We start from the raw sequence: 21,160 nt of genomic DNA, 5'->3' as shown, positions 1-21,160 counted from the left end.
CCAAAAAAAAATCAACATTAAGGGAATTTTATGCCAGTGCAAGAAGTTCAACTGGGGACCAGTATTCAGTATTCATAACGCTGAGCTGGACTAAATACATATTTTAACAGTAGAAGTTTTAACATCTCTGCTGACAGCGAGTTTGAAACCAGCAATAATATATTCCTGTCAGTCAGGAAAACTCTTAGAAAAGCAGGTAAAGACAATGCCAGACACCACCCCCCGAATTACCGGCCTGGATTTGAAGGTACTGTCCCCTGACAACGAGGTCGGATTGGTGCTTAAAGTCTGGTTCAATCGTCAACTTTATTTGGCACGACTTGGACGCGAGGGTGTCCGACAACTAACAAAAACATATTCTGAAATCCAAAAGGATGAAAACGTACTAGAATATGTGTGCCTCGCATATAACAAGTTAACAAACTCACTTCAAGATTCGGCTTTAGTCTCCATCGCAGCTGTTCTCCTTGCTTCCTTAGTGTCATTTGAAACTCCGCCCATCATCACAGCTAGTGCACAGTCCTCTAGTTTCTAGTGAGATGGCACTTTTGATGCAGAAAGTCACAATAAACGAACATGTGAAATTTATTTATTTATTTATTTATTTTTAAATTTAGTCGTTGCCAATTTGTGTTTTTTTTTATTATTTTCTCCCCAATTTAAAATGCCCAATTATATTTAGGCTCAGCTCACTGCTACCACCCCTGCGCTGACTCGGGAGGGGCAAAGATGAACACACGCTGTCCTCCAAAACGTGTGCCATCAGCCGTCCGCTTTTTTTCACACTGCAGACTCACCATGCAGTCACCCAAGAGCTACAGCGTCGAAGGACAACGCAGCTCTCGGGCAACTTACAGGCAAGCCTGCAGGCGCCCGGCCAGACTACAGGGGTCGCTGCTGCGCGGTGAGCCGAGGACACCCTGGCCGACCTAACCCTCCCTCCCCCCAGACGACACTCGGCCAATTGAGCGCCACCTCCTGGGAGCTCCCGTCCATGGTCAGCTGTGGAATAGCCTGGACTCGAACCGGCGACGTCCAGGCTATAGAGTGCATCCTGCACTCTAGCGAGTGCGAAATTTATTTTTAATAAGCGAACAATGAATTAAATTAAATTAAATTAAATTTGGGACTATATTACACTGCGGATGTATATATAATAAAAGTTTCTAGTTTTGTCTTAAATGTTTTAATTATTTTTCTTCCCACAAATGACAGGTAGCCATGTTATAAGCTGTGTAAACCACTTCGGGCCTGCGGTTCCGGCCACCCCAGGTGTGGTATATATCATTGGAACCGCACAGCCTTTCGTGGTTTATACCATTATATATATATATATATATATATATATATATATATATATATATATATATATATATATATATATACAGCTCTGGAAAAAATTAAGAGACCACTGCAAAATTATCAGTTTCTCTGGTTTTACTATTTATAGGTATGTGTTTGGGTAAAGTGAACATTTTTGTTTTATTCTATAAACTACTGACAACATTTCTCCCAAATTCCAAATAAAAATATTGTCATTTAGAGCATTTATTTGCAGAAAATGACAACTGGTCAAAATAACAAAAAAGATGCAGTGTTGTCAGACCTCGAATAATGCAAAGAAAATAAGTTCATATTCATTTTTAAACAACACAATACTAATGTTTTAACTTAGGAAGAGTTCACAAATCAATATTTGGTGGAATAACCCTGGTTTTCAAACACAGCTTTCATGCGTCTTGGCATGCTCTCCACCAGTCTTTCACATTGATGTTGGGTGACTTTATGCCACTCCTGGCGCAAAAATTCAAGCAGCTCGGCTTTGTTTGATGGCTTGTGACTATCCATCTTCCTCTTGATCACATTCCAGAGGTTTTCAACGGGGTTCAGGTCTGGAGATTGGGCTGGCCATGACAGGGTCTTGATCTGGTGGTCCTCCATCCACACCTTGATTGACCTGGCTGTGTGGCATGGAGCATTGTCCTGCTGGAAAAACCAATCCTCAGAGTTGGGGAACATTTTCAGAGCAGAAGGAAGCAAGTTTTCTTCCAGGACAACCTTGTACTTGGCTTGATTCATGCGTCCTTCACAAAGACAAATCTGCCCGATGAAGCACCCCCAGATGAGTCCAATTTTCAGCTTTGCCCAACACCTGGTCGTCTAATGGTTAGACGGAGACCTGGAGAGGCCTACAAGCCACAGTGTCTCGCACCCACTGTGAAATGTGGTGGAGGATCGGTGATGATCTGGGGGTGCTTCAGCAAGGCTGGAATCGGGCAGCTTTGGCATGAATCAAGCCAAGTACAAGGTTGTCCTGGAAGAAAACTTGCTTCCTTCTGCTCTGACAATGTTCCCCAACTCTGAGGATTGGTTTTTCCAGCAGGACAATGCTCCATGCCACACAGCCAGGTCAATCAAGGTGTGGATGGAGGACCACCAGATCAAGACCCTGTCATGGCCAGCCCAATCTCCAGACCTGAACCCCATTGAAAACCTCTAGAATGTGATCAAGAGGAAGATGGATGGTCACAAGCCATCAAACAAAGCCGAGCTGCTTGAATTTTTGCGCCAGGAGTGGCATAAAGTCACCCAACATCAATGTGAAAGACTGGTGGAGAGCATGCCAAGACGCATGAAAGCTGTGCTTGAAATCAGGGTTATTCCACCAAATATTGATTTCTGAACTCTTCCTAAGTTAAAACATTAGTATTGTGTTGTTTAAAAATAAATATGAACTTATTTTCTTTGCATTATTCGAGGTCTGACAACACTGCATCTTTTTTGTTATTTTGACCAGTTGTCATTTTCTGCAAATAAATGCTCTAAATGACAATATTTTTATTTGGAATTTGGGAGAAATGTTGTCAGTAGTTTATAGAATAAAACAAAAATGTTCATTTTACCCAAACACATACCTATAAATAGTAAAACCAGAGAAACTGATAATTTTGCAGTTGTCTGTTAATTTTTTCCAGAGCTATATATATATATATATATATATATATATATATATATATATATATATATATATATATTGTAATATAGCGGGTTGTGAGAGACGGCAGGGAGGGGGTTAAAACCTCCCTGCAAGAAAAAACATGTGAGAATGCACCTTTTGGTTAATTGTTTGATTGTATTGATTTATTGTTTCATTTAGTTTGCTAATTGTAGAACCAGGTGCAGGGTATAAAAGATGAGCAGGCAGTCTGCTCGAGGCTGCTGAGTAGAAGGAGGCAGAAGGAAGGTGCTCTGCTTCCGAGCAGTCCTGAAAAGTAAGTGCTGGAGACCTGTGAAGTTTGTTTGTGTTTGTGGTGTCAGGTAAACGGCTTAGCCGCCCTGCAAGTTAGTCAGGGAATAACCTGTATAGTTAGCGCTCCAAGAGGAGCTAGGTGTTTATTTTGTATTTTGTTTTATTTTGTCTTTATTAAAAATATAGCGCAACCGCGCTCAAAAATCCATTTCTGTGTGTGCTGGGTCGTATTTTTAAAGGGGCACGAACCCGAGTGAGTGCAATCGTGTTACAATATATATATATATATATATATATATATACACACACACAGACGTGCTCAAATTTGTTAGTACCCTTACAGCTAATTGAAATAATGCTTCATTCCTCCTGAAAAGTGATGAAATTAAAAGCTATTTTATCATGTATACTTGCATGCCTTTGGTATGTCATAAAATAAAGCAAAGAAGCTGTGAAAAGAGATGAATTATTGCTTATTCTACAAAGATATTCTAAAATGGCCTGGACACATTTGTTGGTACCCCTTAGAAAAGGTAATAAATAACTGGATTATAGTGATATTTCAAACTAATTAGTTTCTTTAATTAGTATCACACATGTCTCCAATCTTGTAATCAGTCATTCAGCCTATTTAAATTGAGAAAAGTAGTCACTGTGCTGTTTGGTATCATTGTGTGCACCACACTGAACATGGACCAGAGAAAGCAAAGGAGAGAGTTGTCTGAGGAGATCAGAAAGAAAATAACAGACAAGCATGGTAAAGGTAAAGGCTACAAGACCATCTCCAAGCAGCTTGATGTTCCTGTGACAACAGTTGCAAATATTATTAAGAAGTTTAAGGTCCATGGAACTGTAGCCAACCTCCCTGGGCGCGACCGCAAGAGGAAAATCGACCCCAGATTGAACAGAAGGATAGTGCGAATGGTAGAAAAAGAACCAAGGATAACTGCCAAAGAGATACAAGCTGAACTCCAAAGTGAAGGTACGTCAGTTTCTGATCGCACCATCCGTCGCTTTTTGAGCGAAAGTGGGCTCCATGGAAGAAGACCCAGGAGGACTCCACTTTTGACAGAAAAACATAAAAAAGCCAGACTGGAATTTGCTAAAATGCATATTGACAAGCCACAATCATTCTGGGAGAATGTCCTTTGGACAGATGAGTCAAAACTGGAGCTTTTTGGCAAGTCTCATCAGCTCTATGTTCACAGACGAAAAAATGAAGCTTTCAAAGAAAATAACACCATACCTACAGTGAAACATGGAGGAGGCTCGGTTATGTTTTGGGGCTGCTTTGCTGCGCCTGGCACAGGGTGCCTTGAATCTGTGCAGGGCACAATGAAATCTCAAGACTATCAAGGCATTCTGGAGCGAAACGTACTGCCCAGTGTCAGAAAGCTCTGTCTCAGTCGCAGGTCATGGGTCCTCCAACAGGATAATGACCCAAAACACACAGCTAAAAGCATCCAAGAATGGATAAGAACAAAAGATTGGACTATTCTGAAGTGGCCTTCTATGAGTCCTGATCTGAATCCTATCGAAGATCTATGGAAAGAGCTGAAACTTGCAGTCTGGAGAAGGCATCCATCAAACCTGAGACAGCTGGAGCAGTTTGCTCAGGAAGAGTGGGCCAAACTACTTGTTAACAGGTGCAGAAGTCTCATTGAGAGCTACAGAAAACGTTTGATTGCAGTGATTGCCTCTAAAGGTTGTGCAACAAAATATTAGGTTAGCGGTCCCATCATTTTTGTCCATGCCATTTTCATTTGTTTTCTTATTTACAATATTATGTTGAATAAAAAATCAAAAGCAGAGTCTGATTTCTATTAAATATGGAATAAACAATGGTGGATGCCAATTACTTTTGTCAGTTTCAAGTTATTTCAGAGAAAATTGTGCATTCTTCGTTTTTTGTGGAGGGGTACCAACAAATTTGAGCACGTCTGTATATATCAACACTTTACCAATAAAAAAAATCTTCTAAGCTAGATGGTTGTTTTAAATTAAAGACTATATCTTTAAGCGTACAAGCAAGCCTCCCAAAAACACACTTCTTACTAGTAAAGGAAGGAAATTGTTTTTTTTCACCTTTCTGTATGTCCTACCTACTAGGGCCTACACTGGCAGAAAGCTTGGACTTGTCTAATTTTCATTTATTATACAACCATGAATCAAAGTAGACAAAGACGGCTAGATAGGGAGCTTGAACAAGAGTAGTAACTAAAAACACGGTGCCACGGACCCACGGCAAATGCCCATTTCGTGCTGCCATCATTGAGACATTTTACGAGGCAGTGTTTTGAGATCAATATAGAATATAATACAAACAAAAAGAAAAATAAATTGTCTTCTTCAATTCCTATACTATACTTAAATGTGTATTTTTGACTCTAAATTTATATTTTCTAACATCGTTACCAATTTCAAAATGCTTCAGATGACAATATTTTCTAAAATGTCCTTCATCTTAATTTCCAACAGCACCCGTGATTATCCCTTTTATACACCTGTGACTAGGGCCTCAATAACCATGAATCATTCAATTATGGCTCCTGCCACAATCCCACATGCTTTCTGGCAGGGAGAAATTTAACTCCCTCCCTGCCAACCCAATATCCCCCCCCCCACACACACACACTCACTTTATACCCCCCCCCCCCCCACCCCGTGCACAGCAATCGGCTACCTCCCCCCTTAAAACATCAATCCCCTCCCCTCATGTCCATCTTTCTCTGTGTGGACTCCCGTGGGCGGACTGGAGGACGGGTTGACATCCCTGGTGAAACACAAAACAAAAACAACAAAAAATGCTCCGAATAATAAAAGGATTTTTACTTGTGTATTGATCATATTTGAGAAAATTGCCATACTGCTTACAAGTACTCATTTGTACTCCTTACTCATGGAGGCCCTAATTTAAATGTTATAATAATCTCCATGTCAAGGGCATTCCGCCTCACAGGGTCCCTTTTCTTCAAATCTATTTGGTTACTGGGGAAATCCTGCTGTATGGTGCTGCACTGTCCAGCTGAAGACTTTGCATAGCACAGTACTATACTTGTGTCATGTCACTAGACACTGTCGGAGCTTAAATTAATCAGTAGCCAACTACACCACGTACTGACTAAATCTATAGGGCACTAGGACCCTAGCAACACTAAAAGCCACCCTAAATCAACAGAGGTTCTTAAATATGACCAGTTGGAACTCAGAGCAGATGGACCATGAAAAGAGAGGCAGACAACAGGAATGCAGTTTCACAATAAAATGTTTATTTGTTCTTGTAAAATCATTAAAATATGGCAATGAATTACTATAAACTAACAATACCAAAAGTTACCAAAATAAAAAAAACAAAGCACACACTAATTAGCTAGTGCGCAAAGTATTTAAAAAAAAAAAAAAATACACCCACTACTTTGTAAGGGTGCAAAAGTATAAAATAAATAAATAAATTTGTCAGGCCGCCAAGTCACAACAGCCGCCACTGGATCCTCATCAACTGCTCCAGGACAGGTCCAACTAGTGTCCCCCCCACACCGGTGCCAGGCTCCTCCCTTGATGTGGCAGGCACACCCCCTGGAGACAGAAAAACCAACAGCACTGAGTGACCCACACACTTATGCAGTGTACTAGCCACTATACATAACACCCCAACAAAAATGAAGTATGCTTGTTCATAGTTAACTATACCAATACAATGCAGGTATTACTCCCAGCAGAGAGAAAGTAAAGGTGCACTAGGGTCCCTACACACCAAGCAGGTCAAAAACCCTATTAGGCAATGTACTAATAATTAAAAAGTAGGGCCAACTACTTCCCTTTAAAACTGAACCCTTTCGTCCTGAGTCCACCCTCCAGTACAGTCTGCTTGTTCTACTGGTGCATCTAGTGTCCGTGGTTTCTCTTTGGATTCCAGTCTCTGCGTCTCCGTGTCTCTGCTCTCTTCGCTGCCTGTGGCTATGTGTAGTGGTCTGTTTGCTCCTTTATATCCATCAAGCTTCTCCCTTTATTATTCAATTCAATTCAATAAGCTTTATTGGCATGACAGGAATAAACAAGTTTTGCCAAAGCAATTACAATGTATGAGAAAGAAAAATAAACATGCAAACAGACAGGTATAGTGTATAAACATACACAATGAAAAGACATATTTTCAGTGCAGGTTCATTTTTTTCTCTTAGACTGTGGCAGGCAGTCACATATTCTGCAGCTAGTGCACATGTTATCCCCACCTCTCCTAAAAATATTTGTAATTTTTCAGTTTCTGTGAGGTGGGTAAAGTCACTTATGTGACTCGTGAATTTGGGTATGAATGTGTCCCTGACCAGCTTGTAATTGGGGCAGTGCAGTAGGAAGTGGAGCTATGTCTCTATGTGGTCTAACTCACAATGCTCACACAGTCTCCTTTCTCTCGGTCTCCACGTGGCTCTGTGTCGACCCTTTTCAATTGCTAAAGTGTGGTCACTCAATCTGTATTTGGTTAGTAGTTGTTTTTGTTTTTGGTCTTTAACTCTGACCAAATATTCTGCCAGAGCGTATGGTCTGTTTAAGCTCTGGTAACACTCTAATCTATGCTGTGATTTTACTTGGCTCTCCCGGTGTATCAGGTATTTGTTTTTCAGGGTGGTGACTATTTTAAATATCACTGGGGCCTGATTAGAGCAGCTGTTCTCCTCACAGAGCTCCATCATGTAGTTGATGGTCTTTTTATTTGAGTAGCTCTCCTGGCTCTTCAGGGCCTTGAACTGGTAGGAGTCGGGGTTGCTTTGGTTCAGGTGGCTCCAGTACCTCTTTTGTACAGTGAGCAGTAAGGGAAGACGTCCTAGCTCAGCTCTACAAGCATTGCTTGGAGCATTTCTGTGCAACTGCAAGATGTTTTAGCAAAATTCTATGTGTAAGATTTCTGTTGGACTTTTGTCCCAATTACTGTATTCACAATTTAGAGTGGGGCCCCAGACTTCACTGCCATACAAAAGGATTGGTTGTATAACTTGGTCACAAAGAGCCAGACTGTGATTGATGGCTTTAGGTTATACACCCGTTTCTTTATTGCATGAATGGTTCTGCTGGATTTTTGTCTCAGTGCACAGACAGCTGGGTTAAAGCTAACCGATGCACTTATCATTAGTCCTAGGTAGGTGTAATTTGTTGTGAGACCAGGGTGCCAGATTGAATCAAAGTCTTTTTTAAAGTCGATGAAACAAGCAAACATTTCCTTTGCTGGTCTGATTGATGTGCTTGTTGATAACGGCCTGCAGGCTATCTGGCTTTTACTCAGCATGCTGTATTCTGTCAGAAAGTTCAGTATTCGGGTGTTAATAATACTGCAGAATACTTTCCCTAAGTTACTGTTTCCACAGATACCCCTATAATTATTCGGGTCTAATCTTGTAAAAACTACATTTCCCAGCATTTTTGCGGCAAAATGCATAAACTTTCCACTGGAAGTGACGTCAAACTCTCTCAACCTCCCTCCCAGCCTGAATGCCGTTCCATACCAAAACACACGGTAAGACCAAGTTTAAAATAATAAAAACGTGCTCATGCAATCATAATAAAAAAATACACTATGTGCAATTCGTCCTAAATAAAGCAAAATCGAAACTAAAATACCAAGCCAAATAAAACGATTTATAAAACGTGCTCAAAATAACTCACTCAAATAACTTGTGCAAGTCTTACTCTGTGTATCTCTGGCAGCTGTGAGATAATTAACAACGTTCAATCATGTCGTGAAAGTCTCCTAGACATTGGTATATTATAAACGTTAGAATTTATCTTTGTTGTTCACAATAATATGGTTCCTAAACTTTCATTTCATTTTGTGTAAAGCTAGTACATTAAATCTGTGAGGTGCTCTAAAACACCTGTATGTAAAGTGCTAAACAAGCTAAAAAAAAAACAAATTGTAGAAGTTAGGTCACCCTGTGACACTTGCCTAATTCACTTCAAGTGAACCAAACTGAGATAATATCACTCTCACTTCCAACTTCCACTTTAATTATTTACTGAGAGACGTTTTCCAGCTCTTCTCTGCACTGAGGGGATAAATAACCACCCACCTGTTCAGAGTTTCTATTACCATACTGTAACTGATTGAAAATGCCAGGAATGGGGGCCCTATATGGAGCTTCACATAATTAGGGATGTTTCATCCAAGGACAGCATGTGTCTGAATGGAAGCAGAACAGTTGTTACAGTACATACTTTTTTTGATAATGCAGAATTGTCAGATTGGTGGATAATGTCTCCATTCTCCTTTCAAACTGTTGAACATAATTATTCAATCCAACTGACATTTAAATATATCCATTCATGCCAACATATACTTTATAACACAAACAAGATGATGGTGTGATAAAAGAATACTACATTTTCAAACAAGTAGGTCTTAAAGTAAAACAAGTAGACACACGTTTTGCCTAATGCCTCCATTAGTGACGTATTATTTTTGTGCTGGAATAATTTTAGCTGAAACTGTCCCTCACTTACGTCTGTACAGTAAAGTCTATTTAATTGATCTAAACAATGGCAGATCGAAATAAAGCTGCCACACAAATCACTAATAAAGGAAAGTAGGCATCCAAAGAAGCAGTTACAATATGTATTCAAACCATATTACAAAAACATCCTAAGTGACATTCTTATCTTATCTTCAAAGATAGAATGTCCTAACTGAAGTTTAGGAGACTTGATACTACAGAAAATGCTCTCCTAACTTATTTTCCTATCTTAATTTAAGATAGGAAATAGCATATTACAGAATGTTCCTAACTTGGTCATTTCCTATCTGTCAGTTAGAAAAAGAAAATTGTTAGTTTGGGTGATCTGAACAAAACCATGCAAAAAACAAAAAAGAGAAAAAATGATGCACATGTATTATTGTTGTTGTGCTTTAGATTTTAAGTTTTGTATTGCACAAATATTTCTGGGTATTTAGGTACAGTAATTTGTTGTGTATCTGCCCATTACATGAGTAATCTCTTCAAGGGATTTAGGCGAGCTCCCTAATAAAAGCTGAATCTCAAAACAATAATTGTGTGAATATAGTAATTGTTATAGCTGTGAATAATGGTATTTAGAACAGGATTCATTCATCTGATTTTTTACATATCTGCCCTTACTCTGGTCCCACCACAGTTGGATATGTGATGGATTACTGTATTATTATATACAGCATATTCTATAGTGAACCATAATCATCCATTAGTATATTTTGGTATGTGTACCTTTAATAGTAAGCTAAGTGTAATGTCTAGTTCTAGCCCCACCTCACATGAGAGAAGGTGGTTCATCGTGTTATGTACGGGACAGCATGGAGTTGGAGTTAGACAAGCTCACAAGTTACTGTCGGTGATTATGATAATTGATATTTGAAACTTTGCTGAAGAATAAGAGAAGAAGTATTTTTTTCTGTGGTGTTATTGTATTACACAGTGAGACACCCCATTGAACTATAACCAGCAGCTCATATATGTAATGTAACTCAAAAAATACAAGTTTAGACTCTTTATGTACACAATTATATTACACACTTTCTTTCACACCGGAGGCCCGAACATCACAGTCCTGTTCTTATTTTTAGCTTTACTTTAGCCTGTGAGATATTGTATGTTGGCATTCCTAATTAAAATAAAATGGTGTTTATGATTGAAGTTGAATAAGTATTTGTGATAGACAGCGAATGAATCCTAGTCAACAATCTCCCTCCCAACCTATGAGGGCGCTGTATAACAGGAACATTGTGCCCCGTACTGTATGGTTTGGCAGTTCATTCCAGGGTCAGTCGAAAGCCGGCCATCCAGGAAGGGGGCGGAGTCACAATACTAGAAGTCCTAATGTGGTACACGATGTGTCAGTCATGGATTGGAGGAGACGTGATTGAACTAGCTATCACAGGGGGCATGACTAAGGGTATTTAAGGGGATGTGGTGATGCAATCTGCCCTTTTGTTTTGGTTGCTGTATTTTGTTGTGTGTCTAATCTGTTTATTTATAATTATTAGACGGCTAAACACCCAGGAGCTGTCACTGTCAAGCCAGCATTAACTCCGGATTACAACTACTGCACCAGTCACTATTCACTGTGTATTCACCACCAGCACGGGAGCACTGCGAAAGGACGCAGAGCCGTGCCTGTACATTGCCTTTGCTTATTATTATTTCGGGACTGAAACCCAGTATTATTTCGCTGAGCAAACTACACATTGGTGTGTAGTTGCCAGTGCTATTATTGAACAGTGCCAAACCACGAAACAGATAATAAAAGAACTGCACCATGAATTTGGTCTGTGTGTTATTCTTAGAGCACTGTATCACCTCTACACCTCCGCACTACTAACCACTTTACCACAGTATTGCTTAATTTTTAAATAGCGGTATTTATTTATTGATGTTAACTAGATTTTATTGTTGATTGGTCTGCTATCAAAACCTTATTCCTCTTCCCAGGTAACATTTTGAGCCCTGCATTTCTTTGCCACAACTGAATCGAGTTTAGATGCCATAACTTAAAAACATGTATTTTCTGGTGACAGTTACATGAAGCTCAAGCTGTAACCTGCTCTTTTCAGTCGTTTATGGATAAGATTGGTGTTAGATAGGATTTCCTAATGAATGTTAGGATAGGGTGAGACACTTGGGTAATTGTAGACACTGCAGACTTAGGAAATGCTTTTGTAATACCAAGTTAGGAAAAATTCTATCCTAGCTATGAAAGATATAGGAAAGCAAATTAGGAAATTGTTCTGTAAAAGGCCCCAGGCTTGTAACTGGAAGGCACTCCTTAAGAATACAAGTCAGCCAGGGGTCCAGACTACAGGATGTGGCAACGAGCACTGTAACCAGTTCCTTAATTTCAAGCCACAATCTCCATCTGGAAATCATTTAGGCTGATACTGACTTAGCATAGTGCAGCAGTCAACAGCTGGAGAAAAAATGAGCCACTTACATAGCAAATGGTCTCAGGTCAAAAAAAAAAAATGTTTGAATCAGATGATTAAATGGCATTCAACACTGTTACTCCAAATAGTAAATATTGTGAGGCTTTGTCCTTTTCATAGTGCAGCCAAAGTACTCAAACTTCAGGCACTGTATTTTTTTGTACATAAACACATACTCACTCTATTTCATTCAATTTCTGGGCCATTTTTTCTCCACCAGCTCCTCTCTACAATAGTATTTATGTATTTATTTATTGGGAGGGGATATTAAATATATTTTACCCAGAATACAACATTAAATTAAACTGTAGTACATAGAAAAATCAATAAGATAGTGTTAATTATTGAAAATAAACAGAATTAGAAAGAAGACCAAACGAGTTTTGTAAAACACCAACTGTAATAACTCCATTACCTTTAGTGCTCTTGAGAATCTGGCTAGCTATTGTTTTTGGTGTACTCCTCTGAGATTAAATAAAAACAACTCAAATCAATAAAACTAAAACCTGGATAAACTACTCCTCAAAGAAATTATATTACCCCTTGCTGTTTCAAAGATAATCACTGTAAATTGTAATATACGGGACAGAAGCAAGGGCTGCGTGGAGGAAGAACCTCGGGAATTGAAATAGGAGAGGTGCTTGTGACTTTAGCAGAAGGACAGGGTTTCCCCTTGGCTCGCGGAGAGCCGCTTTCTTGGAGGGGGCCAAACTAATCGGCCTCTAAGGCTGGCAAACTACATTACTCCCCCCAAGGAGAAACGAAAAGCAGGATAGGGAACTAATCGAAAGGATGAAGAGAAGTCCGAAGGTCTCCCCAGATTACAAGGGTCGCCTATGAGGGCGATTGGCATGGCCGAACTTCCAAGGCTGAGTAGTGAGCTTCATTTCCTTCGCGGGGTCATGGGTGAAAGTGGCCAATGAACATTTTGACTGAAACTCCTGGGCAAAACCAATGTTTTGGCCTCAAATACAACTTGTCATTTTAAAGGATGGACCAACCTGATAAATCACACATGAGGCTTGTTAACAAACATAGATTTTAGGGGGACATCTTCTTTAGTGAGGGGGTCAATATGTTTTATGATTTAGAACAAAGTTTTCATTTAGTATTCAGTCAGTAAGAATTATGTCTTTTGAAATTACCTTGATTAAAAAAAAATGGTAGAGGGGTTCCCGAGTGGCACATCTGGTAAAGGCATTCCGCGCCCTATAGCCTGGAAGTCGCCGGTTCGAGTCCAGGCTATTCCACTGCCGACCATGGACGAGAGCTTCCAAGGGGTGGCGCACAATTGGCAGAGCACCGCCCAGGTGGGGAGGGCTTAGGTCGGCCAGGGTGTTCATGGCTCACCGCGCACCAGCAACCCCTTTAGACTGGCCGGGCGCCTGCAGACTTGCCTGCAGTACACGTTTCATAGGACAGCGTGTGTTCGTCTTCGCCGCTCCCGAGTCAGTGGGGGGGTGGTAGCGGTGAGTTGAGCCTAAAATAATACAATTGACTATTTCAAATTGGGAGAAAAATGGGGTAAAAATCAATTGGAGACTACTAATTTTTTTTTTTTTTTAAATGGTAGAAACAAGGTGTCCCTATATTACACAAGTCACTTTTTTTGCAAATTTTGTGCAGAACCTTTTCATTTCTGTACTTTGCCAGGGCCGTCCCATAATCAAAACCCTTCCAGCGAGGTCCCTCAACTCTTATGACAATGAGGGGATTCAGTCTGTCATTTGCCAGTCTATTCCTGATGGCTGTCTTCAACACATTTTGAGCCCTGAAGACCCTCTCCAACGACTTTTTTAAACACACATGCAGTATATATTTCTAAATTACATTATAAACCTCATTGTAAAAATTAAGTACAATAAATATGCTTTTTATATGCTCCAAAAGGATAAAAAAATGACCATGCAATCTATATGTGAAGTAATGTTATTAGAAAAATAATTAGTGTTAGCTAAAATAAATAAATAAAATGTCACGCATCATAGCCTGAAAAATTACATATTGACGTACGTTGTTCATAGAATTTACAATCAAGCATGTTTTTGTAGAACTTGTAAAACGTTCACAATGTGGAGCTCCGAGGCTGTGAACAAGTTTTGCTCTCCAGAGAGGGAGACGATTAGAGTGAGCAGAAGAACAAGAACATGTAAGATGGGATAGTTAAACCCTCTCGGAGGACGAGGCCGGCGTGGCCAACCTCTAAGGTCGGGAAGTGAGCTTCACTTGCCCCCAAAAGAGGACCCCCAGCTCCCCACAACTGCACCCACGATGAAAAGAAGGATTTGTAAAGAAATAGAGGTTATTTGGCAGTTATTTCTAACGTAATATTGATTATCTAGGGTAAATTACATAAATCGTGTTTGTTAGCATATAAGCTTTTTTATGTTAGAGTATATAGCTAATTTAATATTTTAAACAATATTCCCCATTGACTTAACCCTTTAAAGATACAGCATTTTTCAGTGGGATGCTCCCCCAGGACCAGGCTTTTTTTGGTTGTATTTGACTCTCTTCCTATAAAATTCACTTAAAACCATAAAAACGTCTCTCTTTTTTTCAACACTATATTTAGTAAAATGTTTTTAATGTTTTAAAAACGTTAAGTATTTTAGTATTATTATGTATTCCGCTTAGTGTTTTCAAAGCGATACATGTATACAAACCTTACAATACTTCCTGAATGTTATGTTGAAAAATCACAAGAAATAGTTTCAACTGAGTGATTTTGTGATTTTGTTTACACATTTTAGCTGACTGCCTTTCTATCTTTGAAATTCATCAACAAATCTGTTATACACAGCTGTAACAATTACTGTACTATCGATCCAACCATTCATCAGGAGGTTCATTCAGGTCTCCCCCCATGATAAGTACAACATTAGGAAATTTTGTAGTTAACTTGAATTTTTATAGAAAGTGCATCAAACATAGCTGCATTAAGCCTACTACTATTGTAGTCATATACATTTGTCAAAATGATTATGTTGTTGTGAAGACTTATAATAACTATAAGCCAATGACCACATTCGTCCATTAACACTAGAACCGCCACGGTAGTCATTTTGATGGTTTTCACTTTTAAAATTTAAATTACTATGCGTGTGTCAAAGATACGCGGTTGTCTGTTCTATACTTTTCCTAAATACATGTGTGATGAGTCAAAGGGGTTTCGGTCTGTAATTCAGCCTCCCGACAGTAGAAGGTATCAAACCGACTCGGGACTTCCCTTACCAAGATCTCGTGACCATGACGAAAGTCATCTTTATGAGGGGCGGCACCTTGGTGAGGGGCGGAAGTACGAGTATGTAAATTCCAGCCACTGGAGTCACGTGAGGTTCAAGGACACCTGTCAGTTGGAATTGGTGTTCCACTGACTACCGGGGCGGGGCTTTGCATACTAAAGGGAACGTGCTACTGTGTCCGGGGTTGGTCCCACGAAGTGTAGGCGGAGGAAAGGCTGGAGGGAGAGAATCAGTGCCGGGTTCTTGTTGTTTTTATTTTTCACGGTCGGAAGCTTTACTCACGTTGTTCTCTTGGTTTTGATTCTTTTTCTTTTGTTTTATTCAGCACATCACGAAGAGGACTAGGAAGCTTCCGATCCTTTTGTTTTGTTTCTCCAGCACGCCCTCCCTCACATCCTTCTTTTGTTTGTTTTTTTTTTCGTGTAAATATTAATAAAGAAAAACTTTTTACACGTAAAGTACTGTCTGGAAATTCCATTATTACTCACACGCCTCACACGTGGTGTCAGAAGTGGGATATGGATCCAGCTACAGTCTTGGCAATGTTTAGGGAGCAGGAGGAGAAACGAGAGGAGAGGGAGATACGGCGCCAGGAACAGCTCGCCCAGTTCTTTGGACAGCTGGTGGAGAAAATGTCGACACCAGCATCGGAAACAGCGGTTGCCCGGATGTTTGCAACACAACCGAAGTTACAAAAGATGACTCCGGAAGATGATCCCGAGGCTTTTCTGGTCACCTTTGAGAGAGTGGCAGAAGCAGCAGGGTGGCCCAAGGAACACTGGGCCATGAAACTGGCACCTTGCTTGACAGGGGAAGCTCAAGCAGCGTATAGGGCATTAATGGCCACAGAGGCAGCGGATTATGCCAAAGTAAAAGAAGCTATTCTCTCACGCCTCGGGATCACAGAAGAAACATACCGGCGCCGCTTCCGGGAATACCAGCTGTCCGAGGGGGTGCGGCCCCGGGTTGCGGGACAGTATCTCCTGGATCAATGCACCCGGTGGCTGCAACCAGAAGAACACACCCCCCAAGAACTGGTGCAGAAGATCGCGATAGAACAGTTCGCGTCTATTCTACCGCCAGGAAACCGGGAGTGGGTTAAACGGAATCAACCTACCACTCTCGAGAAAGCCATCATCCTGGCGGAGGCATATGAAGACGCAAACGAAGGCGCCGTCCCTGACCCCACTCCTGCCCCTAAGCCAACCCGGACCAACCAATCAATGAAGCCCAGAGGGGGTAACCAGACCTTTAGACCATGGAGGCCGAGGTTAGCCCCATCTTGGGCGAGAGGAAAACCCCCTAACCTGTCGGTCACTGACTCACAGGACAAACAAACTCCGTTGGTGCCTTCTACCCCAGTGTGTTACAGGTGTAATGAGCCCGGACATATTGCCAGGGATTGTCCGATGATGGAGGTGGACCTGGCAAAAAGATCCTGGTCAGCGGTAACAGGTAGGAACATTGGGGAATGTCGGGAGGGCCCTTATCAATTAAGAGTACAGGTCGGGGATAAGAGTTCTTACGCATTTGCGGACTCTGGGTGTGCACAGACATTGATTCGACAAGCTCTCTTGGAGGGGGTAACCTGGGAGCCACAGGGTAAAGTGGCTAGCTCCTGTATCCATGGAGAAACTCGGGTTTATCCCACCACTAAAGTTAAACTTACTGTTGATGGTTATTCAGCTTACGTTAAAGTGGCTGTAGCACAATGTTTGCCATACCCTGTTCTCCTGGGAAGAGACTGGCCGTTTTTTGATCGTATTTTAGGTCGGGAAATGGTCTTAGTTTCTACCAGGGGACAATCTAAGCAACGGGAGAAAACAATTGGCGAGATTTTCCCGTTGCAAACCGACCTGTTTAACCCTAAAATCCGCCCCAGAAAAACAAAAAGAGAGCGCCGGGTGGAAAAATATGAGGGAACTCTGAGACGACAAGGGGAGGTGTCTGACTCAAAAGTAAACCAATCTCTGAAACGGCAGGGTAAGGGAGTAGGTGTTCAGTGTGACCGGGGCTGCGAGGTTACTGATGTGGAAGGTCAAATAATACAAGATACTCCTCTCAGTGTACCTAGCCATTGGGACCGAGATATTGACCTGGGATATGAACAACAAAATGATCCCACGTTACAATACGCTTGGAAACGGGTTAGATATGTTGAGGGGAAGGATATGCAGGAAGGACAACCAGTGGTATTTCCGCATTTTTCTGTATCTGGGCACTTATTATATAGAATAACCCGGGCTCCCGGGACGGGACAGCTCGTAAAACAGTTATTGGTTCCTGGGCCTTTTCAGTCGGAAGTCATGAGATTAGCGCATGACATTCCATTTTCAGGTCATTTAGGAACTGAAAAGACCCAGGAACGAATTCTGGCCCGGTTTTTTTGGCCAGGGGTTTACGGTCTTGTGCGGAAGTATGTATCTGAGTGTCCAGAATGTCAATTAGCTGCCCCGAAGTTAGTTCGCCCCGCACCTCTGGTCCCACTGCCCATTATTGGAGTACCGTTTGAGAGGATTGGTGTAGATTTAGTAGGCCCTCTGGAGGGTGCAGACTCAGGGTATCGGTATATTTTGGTAGTAGTGGACTACGCAACACGATATCCAGAAGCTGTTCCCTTACGCTCTATGAATGCAGAAGTAGTAGCAAATGAATTGGTAAAAATATTCTCTAGGGTGGGAATCCCGAAAGAAATTCTCACTGATCAGGGCACTAATTTTATGTCTGGCTGTATTCAGCAATTATACAAATTATTAAAAATTCGTTCAATTAGAACCTCAGTTTTTCATCCTCAAACGGATGGGCTTGTTGAACGATTTAATCAGACTTTAAAAAGTATGTTGCGCCGCTTTGTAGATCAAGAAAAACGCAATTGGGCCAAGCTGCTTCCCTACTTACTTTTTGCAGTTCGTGAGGTACCACAATCTTCAACGGGATTTTCCCCGTTTGAGCTCTTGTACGGTCGGCAGCCGCGGGGTATCTTGGATCTCATAAAAGAAGGTTGGGAAGAACAGTCAAAAGAGTCTAAAAATGTAGTAAAATATGTGTTACAGTTACGCGATCGCTTAGAATTAGTCGGTCGATTGGCGCATGATAATCTCAAAGCGGCACAGCAGAAGCAGCAGCAATGCTACAATAAAAATGCAAGAATCAGGAACTTTCGGCCTGGGGACAAAGTGGTGTTGTTGCTTCCCTCATCGGAATCTAAGTTGTTTGCTAAATGGCAGGGTCCATTTGAGGTTATTCGAGCGATTGGAAAAGTAAATTATGAGATCCGACAGCCTGGGCGTCGGAAAGAAAATCAAATTTATCACGTTAATCTCCTCAAACCGTGGAAAGAACGGGAGGTCCATTTTATATTTCCTGCACAGGAGGGAGAGGACTTTGGACCCTCAATTGAGCCAGTGTCAGCAATTGAGGTCCCGATGGGGGAACAATTAACTCTTGATCAGCGCAGAGAGGTAAGCGATCTAATTAATATGTTTGCTGATGTGTTTTCTAACGTGCCTGGAAGAACGCATTTGATCGAACATGCTATTATCACTCCGCCAGGTCTAAGAGTCAGACAGAGACCGTATCGCATTCCAGAGAGTCGGAGAGATTCTGTTCGGAGGGAGGTGGAGTGTATGTTGAAACTTGGGGTAATTGAACCTTCCCGAAGCGAGTGGTGTAGCCCAATTGTACCAATAGACAAGCCAGATGGGTCACTACGGTTATGTATAGACTTTAGGAGGGTGAATGCTATCTCTAAGTTTGATGCATATCCCATGCCTCGAGTAGATGAACTCTTAGACAAGCTGGGGCGGGCCCGGTTTATTTCAACCTTGGACCTGACGAAAGGATACTGGCAGATTCCATTAACTAAAGCCTCTCGTGAGAAAACGGCATTTTCAACCCCAGAGGGTCTTTTTCAATTTCGCACTATGCCGTTCGGACTTCATGGAGCTCCTGCTACCTTCCAGAGACTGATGGACAGGGTATTACAACCTCATCGAGAGTACGCTGCTGCGTATATCGACGATGTAGTTATTTATAGTTCTTCCTGGAAAGAACATTTGAATAGATTAGAAGCCGTCTTACAGTCTCTGAGGAAAGCGGGTCTCACAGCGAACATGGCAAAGTGCGCTATTGGAAAAGAAGAAACTAAATATTTAGGTTTCATAATGGGTAAGGGTAGAGTGAAACCACTGGTTTCAAAAGTCCAGGCTCTGTTGGATTCACCGGTACCTACCACGAAAACCCAGGTGAGATCATTGTTAGGGTTGGCCGGTTATTACCGCCGCTTTATTCCACACTTTTCCACTATAGCCGCCCCTCTCACTGATCTCACTAAAAAGAACGCTCCAAATAAAATTAAATGGAGTGCAGAGTGTCAGACGGCCTTTGAATCTATTAAAACTAATTTGAGTCAGGCCCCAGCATTAGTAAGCCCGGATTTCAGCCGAGAGTTCATCCTTCAGACAGATGCATCGCAGACTGGTCTGGGGGCGGTTCTGTCCCAGGAGAGAGATGGTATAGAACACCCGATATTATATATCAGTCGGAAGTTACTGTCCAGGGAACAGAGGTATTCAGTAGTAGAGAAGGAATGCCTGGCAGTAAAGTGGGCTATGGAGTCCTTAAAATACTATCTTCTGGGACGACCCTTTGTACTCATCACAGATCACGCCCCTTTAAAGTGGTTAGACACAATGAAGGATTCAAACGCTAGGATTACGCGGTGGTACCTGGCGCTCCAACCCTTCGCCTTTCAAATAAGGCATCGTGCGGGTAAGTTACACCAAAACGCTGATTTTTTTTCCCGGGAGGGGGGGAAAAAGGAGGGGTTAGAGGTTTCCGAGTGTTCCTTCGGCTCCACTCTGAGGGGTGGGATATGTGATGAGTCAAAGGGGTTTCGGTCTGTAATTCAGCCTCCCGACAGTAGAAGGTATCAAACCGACTCGGGACTTCCCTTACCAAGATCTCGTGACCATGACGAAAGTCATCTTTATGAGGGGCGGCACCTTGGTGAGGGGCGGAAGTACGAGTATGCAAATTCCAGCCACTGGAGTCACGTGAGGTTCAAGGACACCTGTCAGTTGGAATTGGTGTTCCACTGACTACCGGGGCGGGGCTTTGCATACTAAAGGGAACGTGCTACTGTGTCCGGGGTTGGTCCCACGAAGTGTAGGCGGAGGAAAGGCTGGAGGGAGAGAATCAGTGCCGGGTTCTTGTTGTTTTTATTTTTCACGGTCGGAAGCTTTACTCACGTTGTTCTCTTGGTTTTGATTCTTTTTCTTTTGTTTTATTCAGCACATCACGAAGAGGACTAGGAAGCTTCCGATCCTTTTGTTTTGTTTCTCCAGCACGCCCTCCCTCACATCCTTCTTTTGTTTGTTTTTTTTTTCGTGTAAATATTAATAAAGAAAAACTTTTTACACGTAAAGTACTGTCTGGAAATTCCATTATTACTCACACGCCTCACAACATGTATTAAATATACTGACGGCGTTTGAAAGTCAGAATCGCAAAAATAAAAAGTTATAAGCACTTCTACCTAGAACCGCCAAAAGTAGTCATTTTGACAGCTTGTTACAATACATACTTTAATTGTCAATATGACCTACAATACGCTATTTTTATATGTATACAAGCCAGTTTGTTATCTCTACCTCCGCTGAGTTTACAGCAGTATGTATTTGAATAAAATATTGCTCTTGAAGTCTAGATAGGTGTATCTCCTTG

The 21,160-nt window shown here is 41.5% G+C and overlaps 1 protein-coding gene across 1 annotated transcript; it reads left to right on the top strand.

Moving 5' to 3' along the window:
* Positions 1-15,355: 15,355 nt before the first annotated feature.
* Positions 15,356-20,873, top strand: LOC131737443 (zinc finger and SCAN domain-containing protein 29-like). The gene is made up of 2 exons (XM_059026345.1): positions 15,356-16,891; positions 20,729-20,873. Exons 1-2 carry the CDS (start codon positions 15,955-15,957, stop codon positions 20,746-20,748), a joined length of 957 nt encoding a protein of 318 aa, XP_058882328.1. The 5' UTR covers positions 15,356-15,954; the 3' UTR covers positions 20,749-20,873.
* The last annotated feature ends 287 nt before the right edge of the window (positions 20,874-21,160 follow it).

The sequence above is a fragment of the Acipenser ruthenus genome, chromosome 1 (genome assembly GCF_902713425.1).
Source record: "Acipenser ruthenus chromosome 1, fAciRut3.2 maternal haplotype, whole genome shotgun sequence".
In the NCBI taxonomy this organism is placed as follows: Eukaryota; Metazoa; Chordata; class Actinopteri; order Acipenseriformes; family Acipenseridae; genus Acipenser; species Acipenser ruthenus.
The sequence above is the reverse complement of the archived record's forward strand: the minus strand, read 5'-3'. Positions and strand labels throughout refer to the sequence as shown.

Coding starts and splice junctions, on each gene's coding strand:
- LOC131737443 (XM_059026345.1), top strand. CDS start 15,955: ATGGATCCAGCTACAGTCTTGGCAATGTTTAGGGAGCAGGAGGAGAAA. Junction 16,892..20,728: donor ATCCTGGTCAGCGGTAACAG/GTAGGAACATTG, acceptor TGTTTTATTCAG/CACATCACGAAGAGGACTAG.